The sequence below is a fragment of the Brienomyrus brachyistius genome, chromosome 9 (assembly GCF_023856365.1).
Source record: "Brienomyrus brachyistius isolate T26 chromosome 9, BBRACH_0.4, whole genome shotgun sequence".
Classification (NCBI taxonomy): Eukaryota; Metazoa; Chordata; class Actinopteri; order Osteoglossiformes; family Mormyridae; genus Brienomyrus; species Brienomyrus brachyistius.
This window is the reverse complement of record NC_064541.1, coordinates 6,575,186-6,588,986: the sequence shown is the minus strand read 5'-3', so window position 1 is coordinate 6,588,986 and position 13,801 is coordinate 6,575,186. Positions and strand designations below refer to the sequence as shown.

Genomic DNA, 13,801 nt, shown 5'->3' with positions numbered 1-13,801 from the left:
TTCCACATTTACTCTCCTGTTAGTGTCATTGTTCCTCTTCCACTTTTACTCTCCTCTCAGTGTCAAACTCATTCCTCTTCCACATTTACTCTCCTGTTAGTGTCATTGTTCCTCTTCCACTTTCACTCTCCTCTCAGTGTCAAACTCATTCCTCTTCCACTTTCACTCTCCTCTCAGTGTCAAACTCATTCCTCTTCCACATTTACTCTCCTGTCAGTGTCATTGTTCCTCTTCCACTTTCGCTCTCCTCTCAGTGTCAAACTCATTCCTCTTCCACATTTACTCTCCTGTCAGTGTCATTGTTCCTCTTCCACTTTCACTCTCCTCTCAGTGTCAAACTCATTCCTCTTCCACTATCATTCTCCTCTCAGTACCAGGCTTGTTCAAATATTAGAACCAGGGAGCAATATAGTAGAAGACGTACAGGTTCTCTCCTGAAGTTTCAGACCTCATTAAATATTTGAATTGCTAAAGAAGAAGCTATGAATCTGCATGTAAGTCAGTAACAAGTGGCCAAAAGTTGAGAATGAAACAAACATTGGCTTTTGCTGCTTCAATGTTTCTATATATTTTTGTCAGATGTTTCTATGGTATACTGAAGTATAACTACAAGCATTTCATAAGTGTCAAATGCTTTTATTGACAGTTACATTAATTCTATGCAAGGAGTCAATATTTGCAGTGTTGGCCCTTGTAGTGACTCTCCAACATCGTCCACTCCACTGCAAAGGCGGCTAGATCCTGTTGATGACTCGCCGTGGCAATAACTATACACCCCTACATCCTGACCCTGTCATTGTAAGGGTTTTTCTCTTCCCTCTTGCACCATGACCTGTAGCTTACTCAGCCCACACTGCCACCTAGTGTCAAACACCACCACCACAACAAAATAACAAATGGCTGCCACAGTCCTTATTTTTCAAGACCTCTGCAATTTGCCCTGGCATGCTGTTAATCAACTTCTGAGCCAAATCCTGACTGATGGCACCTCATTCTTGCATAATCAATGCTGAGAGTTTGTCAGAATTTGTAAGGTTTTTGTTTGTCCACCCAACTCTTGAGGATTGACCTCAAGTTCTCAATGGGATTAAGGTCTCAGGAGCTTCCTGGCCATGGACCCAAAATGTTGATGTTTTGCTCCCCGATCCACTTAGTTATCACTTTTGTCTTATGACACGGTGCTCCATCATGCTGGAAAAGGAATTGTTCATCACCAAACTGTTCTTGACAACTGAATCAACTTTAGGAGACTAAAGTTGCTGGATTTTCTTGGGTGCCCTGTAGCCTTCTTCACAACAATTGAACATCTCTCCTTGAAGTTCTTGATGATCCAATAAATAATAATAATAATAATAATACTGTCTCGTGCCCATTGCTTCCGGGATAGGCTCCGGACCCCCCGCGACACAGTAGGATAAGCGGTTTGGAAAATGGATGGATGGATGGATTTTGGTCATTGCCTAGCTTTAATTAATCATTTCCAAAGTCATTTTTGATGGACAATTAAAATTAAAATAAAGAGATGAAATCCTCGATTCAACCTAAAATTTCATTTTGTAGAAAAATGAATAAATTTTTTTTGGTGAATTCCATGCATTCTCAGATTTGTGGAAAAAAAATACTGTATGGGCTGTTACAAGGATTTTACACCAAATTCATCTAAATGGTGGTGACAGCATGCACCTACTTTTAATTACTGGGATTAAATTTTATAGAGAATGCCCCGGGGGGCTGGGTCTGGATAGGGAATCGCATTCTTTGACGTGCAGCGTTCCCGCCGCTCAGCCTGAACTCTTTAGGTGCTGCTGTTTCGCTGCTGTGCTGGAGAAGACAGCACACATGAATATAATGACCATTCACGGCCTTGAAATGCGGCTCTTTTCCACAAGCCTTTTTTAGCATTTTTCCTCCAGGGATCATTTACAATCTACATAATCTCAGCCCTAATTCTTGACTCCTGTTCAGTTTCCATGATTTTTTTTTTATATACCCCAGACAGAGTGGTGTGATTACTACTATAATGCGTATAATGTGTTTGTGTTGGTTGAGGAGCCGACATAATGCAGCCCGCTGAACGAAGTGCGACAGCCGCCACTAACGAGGAAAGACCGTCTGGCAGCGAAGAAGGACTCCGGTGCATGAAACTGGAAAATAAGCGCAGAAGAACAGGCCAAACCACCCCCCCCCCCCCCTTCAAAAAGAAAAAAAACACTGCATGAGTAATAATACTACAGAAAGAGAACATTCCGGAGCACAGGATGTCAGTTTTATGACATCATTACCGGTCTGTTTTATAGAAAAGCTTAAATTTATCAGATGTTTATTCATGGAAATTTTAATTTACAAACAGATACAAATGAACGGAAACATATACATATAGTCAGCATAATATTAGAATAAATAACGCTAATTTTTTTCCCTGTAAAAAATGTACAAAATTATGTGTGGTTCTTGCTATATTAACACCCCGTTAATCTCCTGTGCTTTGTTTTATTGGAGAAAAACAATATTTATTGCTTATTGGGTTTTTCAAATCTTGAAATTACAGTGTAGAAAAGACCTGAGGACAGTATGTGACTTTATGAAGCAGCCGCTGCGTGTCCTCAGATGTGGCGAGCTTCCCTGGGGAGGCTGTGTGTGTCCTTAGATGGGGCGAGCTTGCCTGGGGAGGCTGTGTGTGTCCTTAGACGGGGCGAGCTTGCCTGGGGAGGCTGTGTGTGTCCTTAGACGTGGTGAGCTTGCCTGGGGAGGCTGTCTCTGATCTTTCAGCCTCATTTTATATGTGCGACTTTCTTGGCATTGCGAATGATCTGGAAAATTTTCTGGACAGAAGACTGGAGGAGAAAGGGGAAAATAACCAATGACAACTGATTTAAAAAATCATAAATGTTGAAATCTGTTCCTCTGCATCAGCCCTTCTCTCCAGGAATAAAGCACATTCATGTTTTCTTAGCCCCCCGGTCTCCCCCGGCCCACCACCCTTCCGTCACTCCCAGTCCCTAAGCAGGGCTACTCTGTCTGCCTCAGAGAACAGGCCAGGAGGGCAGCTGCCACACGCCAGACCCAGCTGGGTCAGCGTTAGAGTCATTTCTGCTTAGCGGCCAATCAGGTCACACTGCATCATCTATCGTCATGGTGACAATGGCTTTGTATTGTGATTGCGTTATTAAACACAGCAACAACATACAGCATGAAAACAGCGCAATTTATTCAAGTGAACAGTCTTTAGATATGCTTGCTAAGCAGAAATTTCATGCTGAATATACAGATCATTTTCTGGTATGATCATATCGACCATATGCATAGTGCATTGTTATTGCTTTGCATAAGTATATAAATGCAGTCAGTGCTCAGAGAAAGTTTTGGGATGCTTAGTTAATTCTGTAAAAATGCAGCAAATTTATTGGTTTCATAACAAAAGTCCATTGATAAGCAATGTTTAACATCTTAAGCACATATTTTCTGCACAGACATTTTCTTTTTATTGTCATATTTTTTTTTTATCTGTCTTATTTAGTTCACTTCATTTTGCCATAATTACAATTGTAGTCACTGGTCCCCAAAAGGATACTAAACACAAATGTTTGGTGTTTGATGTGATTGCAAAGGTGTTGCTAATTAAAAAGCACCCAATGCGACTGCTTGTCAATAAACTTTTTAACTCATTACAACTCTTCTAGGACTACAATTTGGGTTTATTGCTACTTGAAATGAATATTTAAATTAAAATAACTGGTTATGATATGTTGCTTCTAATATTTTAGAAACGAATGAAGTAATTTTAGTTACAAAACCAAATATTTTTGCTGAATTAAGCAAGCATCCCTTGATGTTCTGTGTGCATTGTATTGGAATTTTGCAATATAAAATTTTGTAGCATTGCAAAAATTTTTAAGATATTCTGTCATTTTGGTGTTCATACCGATTGTGAGCATATTTTTTTTAATCTTTCCACATGTTTTTAATTATATATTTTTTAGAAAACTCCTTGCACGTCAGCAATGCTTATAATAAGGCACATTATATAATAAAAAAACTATTCATATTTTTAAGGCAGGTACTGTGTAGCAGAGCCGGCTGCAAGCACGCGAGACATTTGAAATGCGAGGTATCGGTATGTGACTGCGTTTCACTGAACGACGACCAGCTGACATTGACATGCTCACCTGTCCGCAAGGCTCTGACACACCACCCTGCAGCAGTGTCGCATTCCAGCTTGTTGCTCTCCCCGCTCAGCCGTCCCGCGCCTTTGGCGTTTCCCGAATTGCACGGCCAGTTATAGCGCCGCGGCTTATGGGCTATGCGCGAGCAGCGGTGATCTACACGTGCCCAGTGAGATCCGCTTTCTGCTCACTTCCTGCCATCCAGTGCTGCCATGATCGCTGAGATCGCTTGCTCTCGCCAAATCACGCCAAACATCGGCTTAACAAGGGAACATACGTCCACCACTGACGTCTTATGTTTTTAACAATAAAATCTGATCAGTCAAAGACATTTTCATAGATTCATATTTCAAGGGATAAGGAGTCTGGAGTTTGTCCGCTGAAAATTCTTTTAAAGAACCATAGAGTGTTGCCATTTAAACCCTATAAATTGAACAAATGGGCCTTTGGGAAGACCATGGGGCGCGTCGGCCCGTCCCGGGTGACGAGTCCATCAACAGAATGTATTCCACACATCTGCTTCCATTAGAGAAGCGAGCAGCCTTGTGTTGTGGGACACATCCCACCCCCCCCCCCCCCCCCCACCTCGCTCAGCGAGTCAGCCCTGGAGAACTGAGTGAATGGGGTTGGGGGAGCAGGGGGCGGGGCCTAACACAAGACATTCCCACTGGCTATAAAACTGCACCAAACTGAAACTGTGAGGCAGAGACCACACGTGGGTCCAGAGCAGGAAAAGCAGATGGTGGGATGAGGGGGAGCTCAGGCCCAGGTATCCAGCTGGGGGGGCTTTGAGGAGCCGCCACCAACCCCCACAGCTGGACAGACTTTTCCAAAAATCTGGAATCATGTCCGATGGATTTGTACTGAATTTCCAGGGGTAGGTGGGAGGCACGCTGGCATTTCTGAGGGATGGGGAGCACTGGCCTGCACGCATGAACAAGACGGGGCTGCACGTATTCATCCTATGAATAACGAGAAGTGAAAGAGGACAAACGGCGAGAGCGAGACTTTGGGAGAATGTCCTCGGCGATGGTGCGCACTGTGCCCAGCAGGATGCTCTACTCGGAGGTGAGAATGCCGTCAGAGGACGAGGAGATGGGCAGCGAGAGCTCGGGTTCGGAAGAGAGGCCACACCACCTGGACGGTACTGAGGGTGGTTGGACGAGCCAGCCGGGGGGCAGGGCACTGCCCCCGGTGGTGGAGGTGCGGCAGCGCAACGTGGCCAACGCACGAGAGCGGGATCGCACCAACAGCGTCAACACGGCCTTCAGCGCCCTGCGCACCCTCATCCCCACAGAGCCGGCCGATCGCAAGCTCTCCAAGATCGAGACGCTACGTCTGGCGTCCAGCTATATCTCACACCTGGGCAACGTGCTGCTGGTGGGCGATGCCTGCAGAGACGGGCAGCCCTGCCACAGCACCTCCGCCTATTACCGGCATGCTCCAGCCAGCCGCTACGCGGAGAACCCACAACCCAAGCAGATCTGCACCTTCTGCCTCAGCAACCAGAGGAAGATGGTGAGTGCGTGGGACGGCCATCAAGCACACACTCACACACACATAAACTCAGACAGACACACACTCAGATGCAAAAAGACACACACACATAGACACACACACACAGACTGACATATACACTCACTCACTCACTCACACACAGACAAACACACAAACCACTTCACTCACGCACTCCCAGACACACATGCACAAACACACCCCGCTACACTTGCAGGACGTGCCTCTTTCCTACCTAAAAGATTTTCTATCACACCAGTCAGTGGGGTATGAGGTCTCAGTGAGATTACAAATAAGATGAGATAATGCCAGTTTACTCGCCATGACAACCGAATTGGCTTTTCGGCAGAGACTGAAATTTCATACTTGAAACTGCGTGAAAATTCACAACCTCAAGTAAAGTGAGTCGCCAACCAGAAGCAGCACCTTGCACCCAGAGAGGTTTACACTTGGCTATGTCAATATTGCGGTACTTACAGGGCTAATCGATTTAAGATTATCGATATATGCAAAGCAAACAGAAAGAAGAAGATTCCTGAAGGAAATTCAGGCAAGACTTTTGGTTTAAAAACTTTAAAGTGTGAAAAAAGTAAAGAAAAAAATACCTGTTTCAGAAATGCCACTGGCAGGGCAGGGTCTGGAGATGGGACCAGCCAACTCTGTGAGGCTTCCAAGGATACTAAAAACATCTGTCTTTTCCCAGAAGTACCAGTGAGTCTCCCTCAGCAAGTTACTGCACCCATTGCACCTCTGCTGATCTAAGGACGCCCCCTGCCTTACCATTATTAATGCTGCCATTCAAATACCAGTCAGGCGCCTTTACATATTTGGTACACATCATTGTATATTTGTGTATTTATTTATATTGTCAGAACTACGAATTCTTGCTCATGTATGTCACACAGCTCTCTACAAATGAATGCAAGTCAGAAATTACACTCAAGTTTGAAGGGCATACTTTTAAAGAATTTTGCTATATGAATCTAGAGAATTATTCGCTAATAATGAAATACATTCCATTCAATACCCAGCTTAATACTCATGTGACACATCAGCTAACAAAGACCAAACTAATCATTCATCAAGTGTACTATATATCATTTATACCAATATACCATTTAGGCCTATATTTAAAAATAACATAGACACTTAAGTAATAAAGCAAATAACATATTTTTATTTAAGTAAATGAAGAAAACAAATCAGATTATTTGGACTTTTCTGAGTCATAAATTCGGTAAGAATATGGTTCTGTCTTGATGGCATTTAGAAAGCTTTAGTCACGTGGCAGATATGAATTAATAAAAAGTGATTAATAAAGAGGAATGACACGTTGGCCTAAAACGACATGGCTGCAATTATTTTAGTTTGTAATCAATTCTATGCTACCTTGAAACGTTAAGCTTTTTTATTAAAATATAACTATAACTAAAATAACAACAATATTAAAATGTTAAAATTTTTCATATTTAGTATTTAACAACTGGAGAAAAAATGCATTGTACGACGGTGAGGTCGTATTGATATTAAATGTTTTACAACATCGTAATGACACATGCAGGAGGAATTAAAGCAGAAAACGTGCGCTTTCACTAATGTACTGAAATTCGCCAATAATGATAGGAGTAAAATAGAATCAAAAGCCATCAGCTATAATTCACTTTGATCATGCCTATTAAAGTCCAGCACTAAAAATGAAAATATAACAGAGCTCAAAAAAGATTATAATTATAACCGCAGACGTTAAAATAACACCTAAAATGCTTATGTGACCCAAGGAACGCGAGCCGCCCTCGGCCGCGCGAGCTTCATCACCGCGCTCCGTCTTGTCATGTCCCATAATTCATTTCGGCTTCCAGCGGTACACATCTGGCACGGGGCTGCATTTTTCTTGGAGCAAGCGTGGCACACGCCTTTTTATTTTTTTTAAATTAATACCGAGTTAAACGACTTAAGCTTATAAGTAACACATTTCCAGCGCCGGCTTCCAGCCCTTGGTTATTCCTAGCTTTTAAGCGCATGATGAAATCAGCTGAAATTTTGCAGTTAGCGCCTAAAATTGACAATTTAGAAAATACACTGAAACCACACTTCCCATTAATCGTCCATAATGTGAATTGAGTTAAGCCATTTGGTCCAATAAAAAGTCCTTGATTTTTCCTTTCGAGTTTCGATAAATTTAATGTGCTTATTATTATTATTATTATTATTATTATTATTATTATTATTATTATTATTATTATTATTCAGTAATCTACGCTCAGCAGAGTATGTTTCCTGAAATAGTTGTAAATAGCCTTAGTAAACACTTTGAAAGTATATATATATATCTAACAATCAATTAGTGGATCTGCAACCAAAAAGGGAATTTAAATACAAGCATATATGTACCAAGTAGCTACTCAGTTCCAGGGACATGAAAATCACAACGTAAAGTTTCTTCATATAGAAAGATAGCTGCTTATAGAAAATCAGCACTTTCCAAGACATCCTCCCCTGAGTCAAGCTTGTCCTTAATATTTTCCTCTTTGGCCATGCGGATGCTGTGACTGCAGCACAGTAACTCACGTTACAGTATAACAACGAGCCAGTCTTAACTCCTTCGGTACTGTTATTACTTTTCAATACCAATGTGACAACTAAAGGAACTGCAGGTTTGAAGGACACAAACAATGATAATAAATTAATATTGCTAAGTCTATTTTAAATAAAATTCGTTGGAAAATTCCCGAATACTCTTACAAAATAAAAAGCTTTCAAATTAAAGTGATGAAAATTGTTCTGAAAATAAGTACAAATTAACACATATTTTTAAAAACTGTGAAATGATTTAGTTCATTTAGTTATGGTGGCCATTGTAGATTTATCTGTTAAACCCCTGAGAGATTTAGTTCAGGTACATACGATACAGTGAATGACAGCTTGGGCCGAAATCACACATCGCTCAACTGCGGCCAGGACTCATATTTATTCTACATCACGATGATAAATTGAGCTCTGAAGTGATGGTTAATAACCCAAACAGATGTGTCTTCAGAGAAGGTAAGATTACAAGTCTAACAACCCACAGCCCGTCCCAGCAGGGGAAACTGACAAGTGCGATCACTTAACAAGCTGCCAAATTTACCCGTCTGCCGGCAAAAAACTGAAATACTGGTGTTAATGTAAAATCCCTTCTTGTTAGACGGGGTGTGGAAAATAAGATGCATCTCTGGGAGTTGTTGAAGTATCTTAAAGCTTAATTTCTGTATCGGTGTAATAATCATTTAACGATATTCTTTCCTCCGTCTTAAGTGAATCTATATGCATTATATATGATTGTACTTGTTTATAAATAGTGATTTATTTTAGTTTTTAAAACTGATATACATTGTGATATTTTACGTGAATACTGTGTAATTTAATTTACACTATGATAATTAATCATTTTTATTGCAAGAATCTTCCATCTAACAGTTGACCAGATTCACGACTGCATGTGACGTGGCACCATGCGTAAAACCCAGCCTGCCTCGTGCGGCGGCACTGACCAAACAATGACGTTCCAATTACGCGGCCCCTCAGCAGAGCAAATGAGAGTAATGCAAGCCAGGTGTGTCACTGAGCCTGGAAAGGTGAGAACGGAAAGACTGAGACTCACTGTTCCCGCAGCCTGCTTCCTGCCCTGGAATTGTCCCATTCTGCGACAAAGAGAAAATGGAATCATCCGGCAGTTCAAGGCTTGGGCTTTACTCACGTGCTACGATAATCAACCTGATAAATTTGCCCAAGATGCGTGTATTTTTAAAATCAGATTATTTATATTTTTGGGTGGAACCGTAGGGAACAGTTGTTTAACTGAACTGGCAGGTCTGATAACTGAATTTGTTTTTTTGTTTGTTTGTTTGTTTTAATGCAGAACAAAGGCAGAGACAGAAAATCAACTTTAAGAAGTTAATCAAAGAGGGACATAGGATGCACACGATTCTTTTAAAGAACGTCAGATACATGGGACGTCCACTTGGCTGCGTGTGGTTCTCTATAAATAATGTCAGGTGTCTGATTCCTCATGGGTCCTGTGTGTCGGGCCCTTCGGAGTCCCACAAAAGACACCTTTTTTTTGCTGACTGCCTTTCGTCTGATGCCTTCTTGCATTTTTCCTAAAAAGGTCCTCATCTGACACTGGGCTTTGTCTGCTTGGTCCGCGTTTTCTTCGGGACGTGAGGACTCCTTCTGCAGCACCTTGGAATTAAACCTGAAGACTGGATTACCGGCCCCCCACCCCCTTGGGTTTGTCATAGGTCTTTCCTGACCCCTCTTGTGAAAGGAAACAGGCATCCTCCCACAGAAGGAAAACCCTGAACCCATGTGCTCCCATGAGCCCCTGCCTGCTGGGGTGGGGGGTGGGGGATGGGGGAGTGTGTTGTGGTGGTAGTGGTGGGGGGGCAGTGCAGTATGCCGGCCCTTTAAAGCACTACGCCACCCATAGGTACTCTCTCCATCTCTCTCCATGAGCCTGCTGGACCTAATTTCTGTTCTTCACCTTTGATTCTGAGCAGCAGACATACAATTAACACTGAAAAATACAAAGGCCTTAAAATGTGTGCAGTTATTGATTATGGGGAGGGGGGGGGTGCTGGTTGATGAATTTTTACTGAAGGGGAGGCTGAGTTATGGATCCTGACAAGGAGGATGAGGGGCAGTGGGGGGGGGTAAAACACCCCCGCCCCAACACACACACACACCCAAGCCTGGCAGCATCTGTGGATGTCGGCTTGTCCGGCTGTGACTCCTCCTTCAGTCCTTCATTTCTCTGATATCACTCCCCCCTTTCAGGTACTTTTTTCTACAGAAAGTAACAGTCGCCTGTTGGCTGCTTTGTCTGAACACAAATAGCTCTGGACAAAAAAGAGATCAAGAGATGTTCAGTGTCACTCATTTCTCAATCTATGGGTATGTGTCTATGTTAAATATAATTTTTTTTTGTAAACTCCAACCTGACTCTTCTGTTTCTCATTAATGAAGGGCTTCTTCCTTGCTTTGTAGGACTTCAACCCTGCTTCTAGGAGCCTGTTATGAATTGTCCTAGCAGTGCACTTCACACCTGCACTTAATGTTTCCCATTCCTTTTGAAGGTCACTTGATGTCATCCTCCGATTCAGATAAGTTAACGGTCATCTCTGGCATTAGGAAGTTGCTTCTGCCTTTTACCTGATTGGTTTCTGGTCGTTCCCAGTGTCTCCTGCTTCACCTTATTCTTGTGTACTGCTGTCTCAGAAATTTTCTGCCTGGAAGTGCCAGGCTCGCTGTGTAACGTTCTGCCAGCAGAACCAGGATTCAAACAGGATTAAACCAGGATTTAACAGTGCAGATTTTTGAGAAATATGGAGTGGTCTCTCAATTTTTCCAGAGCTGTATATGTCAGAGAGTTTAGAGGGCAGTATTAAGCTAAGGCTTTAACAAATGGCTAACACAAGCCCCCAGGTCCTGAGCCCCTTAGACTGCAGAGTTTTCACATGCTACATCAAATAAGAAAATAGTAATAAATAAATTAACACCTATTCACTTACCCCATCTTCCTCTGCATGGCAGACAGGCCTGTGAGAGCAAACTTGGCAGCAAAGCACAGTGGCACCCATGGAGCTGGGGGTTAAGGGGACTTGTTGAAGGGCCCACAGATGTGACTGTTCTGCTGAAGCCAGGCTTGAATCAGTGACCTTCCAGTCAGACACAGAGCCTTAGCCCACCGAGCCAAATGCTACCCCCCGAGATGTTAATTGTCATTCTTTTCCATCCATTAGAAGCCATTAATTTGGGGTCTTGTGGTCCTTTGGGGAAAAAATGCAATTCCAGGCTTCTGCAATGTAGAGAAAAAGCACAGCTGTCTGTCATATTAGCTACATGTGCTGCTGTGTAATGCGCTACCTGACAGCCGTCTCTCTGGTCATCAGCAGCTGCGTCGTCAGCCAAAGCGCCACATGGGGTTCGGGCAGCCTATGTGTGAGCAGTGCTATGAACACCATTGATATATATTTGCTAACATGACTCTGCCAGCTGTTGTCCTCTTTACTTTTCAGCGCTCATTCTTTTTGCTGATATTACCATCCTGCTGCTCTATTCGCTCATGCACTTTTATGACTGATGACAGCCTCCCTTTCATAAAATACCTTGGTGACATTTTTCTGAAAGCGAGCAATGTCAAGAGCTGCTGGCGGGCCTGAAGAAGGGAGGGAGGTAGCGAGGGAGATAAGGAATAGGGAGGTGGTTTGGGTTGTAACGTTCAGAGTAACACTGAGAGTGAAATGACAGTACCATTCAGAGTAACACTGAGAGCAAAATGACAGTAACATTCAGAGTAACACTAAGAGTGAAATGACAGTAACATTCAAAGTAACATTGAGAGCGAAATGACAGTAACATTCAGAGTAACACTGAGAGCGAAATGACAGTAACATTCAGAGTAACACAGAGCAAAATGACAGTAACATTCAGAGTAACACTGAAAGCAAAATGACAGTAACATTCAGAGTAACGCTGAGAGCAAAATGACAGTAACATTCAGAGTAACGCTGAGAGCAAAATGACAGTAACATTCAGAATAATATTGAGAGCAAAATGACCGTAACATTCAGAGTAACACAGAGCAAAATGACAGTAACATTCAGAGTAACACAGAGCAAAATGACAATAACATTCAGAGTAACATTGAGAGTAACGCTGAGAGCAAAATGACAGTAACATTTACAGCGAAACCATGAAAATGGGGTCATTCTGCAGACGCGAGTGACGGGCCACCTTCATTCTGCGTCCCTGTTTCACAGCGCAATGCGGTGGATACTTGTATAGGACTAGTTTGGGATAGAGTGAATCATCTATGCACCTGCGATGGCTCCTATAATAACAGTACTGTCTGGTAGCTTCTTCGTAAGCTTTTATGAAAACCGGCGTAGAGTTTTATTTATACCGCACTTGGGTTTTACTGAAGCAAATCATCTTTTAGTTTATTCTAGACAAGCCTATGACAGCCCCTGAGACTATTTGCAGAAAAAAACATTTATCTGTTGTTATTCATAAGGCCCAGTAGAAAAGGGAATATATGAGATTTATGACAGATGTAATATTACTATCATTTCTTTCACAGGTTGAAAAGAGTAATTAGTTAAACAACAGAAGGTAAATGAAAAGAGACGGCCTTGGGAGGGCTGAGACATTCCTCATTAGACTTTTCACTTATTTTTCCCAGAAACAGCCATACATTAGTGTTTGGGCCTGTGAGCTGAAACCTCACAGCTCTGAAGTACAGAGCTGCTGTTGCAAATTAGATACCAAGTGGTCTAGACAGCTACTTTCCCCCGGACACTGGAGGGGGGTGGGTTTCTGCACTGCCCGCTCTGTCCATCCGCAGCCCCCAGGGGGCCTAGCGGTTAGTGAGCTGCCATACGCATGACAGCCCCCAGGCCCTCTTGGCTCCGATTGTCAGGCCTCTGGCAGGGGGGAGTACTGTGGGGTGGGGGCAGAGCAATGCAAAGACCGGACGAGGGGAAGTCCTAAAATTACAGCTATGGAACAACAGGTGGCTGTTTTGGCAGGGGGCCCCCTCTCCCCTGCGTCGCCACACCTGCAAGAGTCCCTCTCGCTGCAGTGTGGGCCGTTTGCACACCCCCACCACGGAGGCCCAGGCTCTGCCAGCACACCAGCCAGCTCACCAGCACAGACATTTAACTTGGAAGACAAGTTTTCCCTTTGAGAGACACTAAATACCATTTCCTGCCTAACATACTTTTTCCTCTGGACCAGGTAATGTTTATCATCTTGATTTTAAAAAAACAGTGCTATCTGGAACAGCTACAGAATCGCATAGCCCTACAGCATCTTGGTGAAGGTGAGAGAGAGCCGAAAAAATGCCAGTTTGAGAGGAATGCAATCTCCTGACCCAGCTGACAGAAGGTGGGTTTGACCTCTCTGGAGCTCCTTGCAGGCAGTAACGCAGCACATTCATGAAGCATGGCAGAGGTTAAAGTGCAGGTTCTCTTTGCGGCACACTAATGCAGCACATTAACGAAGCACTGCAGAGGCCAAAGTGCAGGTTCTCCACGTGGCACACTAACGCAGCACATTAATGAAGTACAGCAGATGCCAAAGTG

The 13,801-nt window shown here is 43.1% G+C and overlaps 1 protein-coding gene and 1 long non-coding RNA gene across 2 annotated transcripts in view; one reads left to right on the top strand and one right to left on the bottom strand.

Annotated features, from left to right (window-relative positions):
* Positions 1-9,368, bottom strand: part of LOC125749277 (uncharacterized) — a 43,331-nt gene extending 33,963 nt beyond the window's left edge. Inside the window, exon 1 of the long non-coding RNA XR_007399832.1 lies at positions 9,319-9,368. This is a non-coding gene — a long non-coding RNA (uncharacterized LOC125749277). The remainder of the gene's footprint in view (positions 1-9,318) is intronic.
* On the top strand, positions 4,871-10,678 carry scxb (scleraxis bHLH transcription factor b). Its single transcript, XM_049026364.1, has 2 exons — positions 4,871-5,681; positions 9,577-10,678. The coding sequence occupies exons 1-2, from the start codon at positions 5,181-5,183 to the stop codon at positions 9,613-9,615; spliced, it is 540 nt and encodes a 179-aa protein (XP_048882321.1). The 5' UTR covers positions 4,871-5,180; the 3' UTR covers positions 9,616-10,678.
* Positions 10,679-13,801: the final 3,123 nt, after the last annotated feature.

Excerpts from the sequence above, each read along its gene's own strand:
- scxb (XM_049026364.1), top strand. The coding sequence starts at position 5,181 with ATGTCCTCGGCGATGGTGCGCACTGTGCCCAGCAGGATGCTCTACTCG. Across the intron at positions 5,682-9,576 it reads TCAGCAACCAGAGGAAGATG|AACAAAGGCAGAGACAGAAA; the intron begins GTGAGTGCGTGG and ends GTTTTAATGCAG.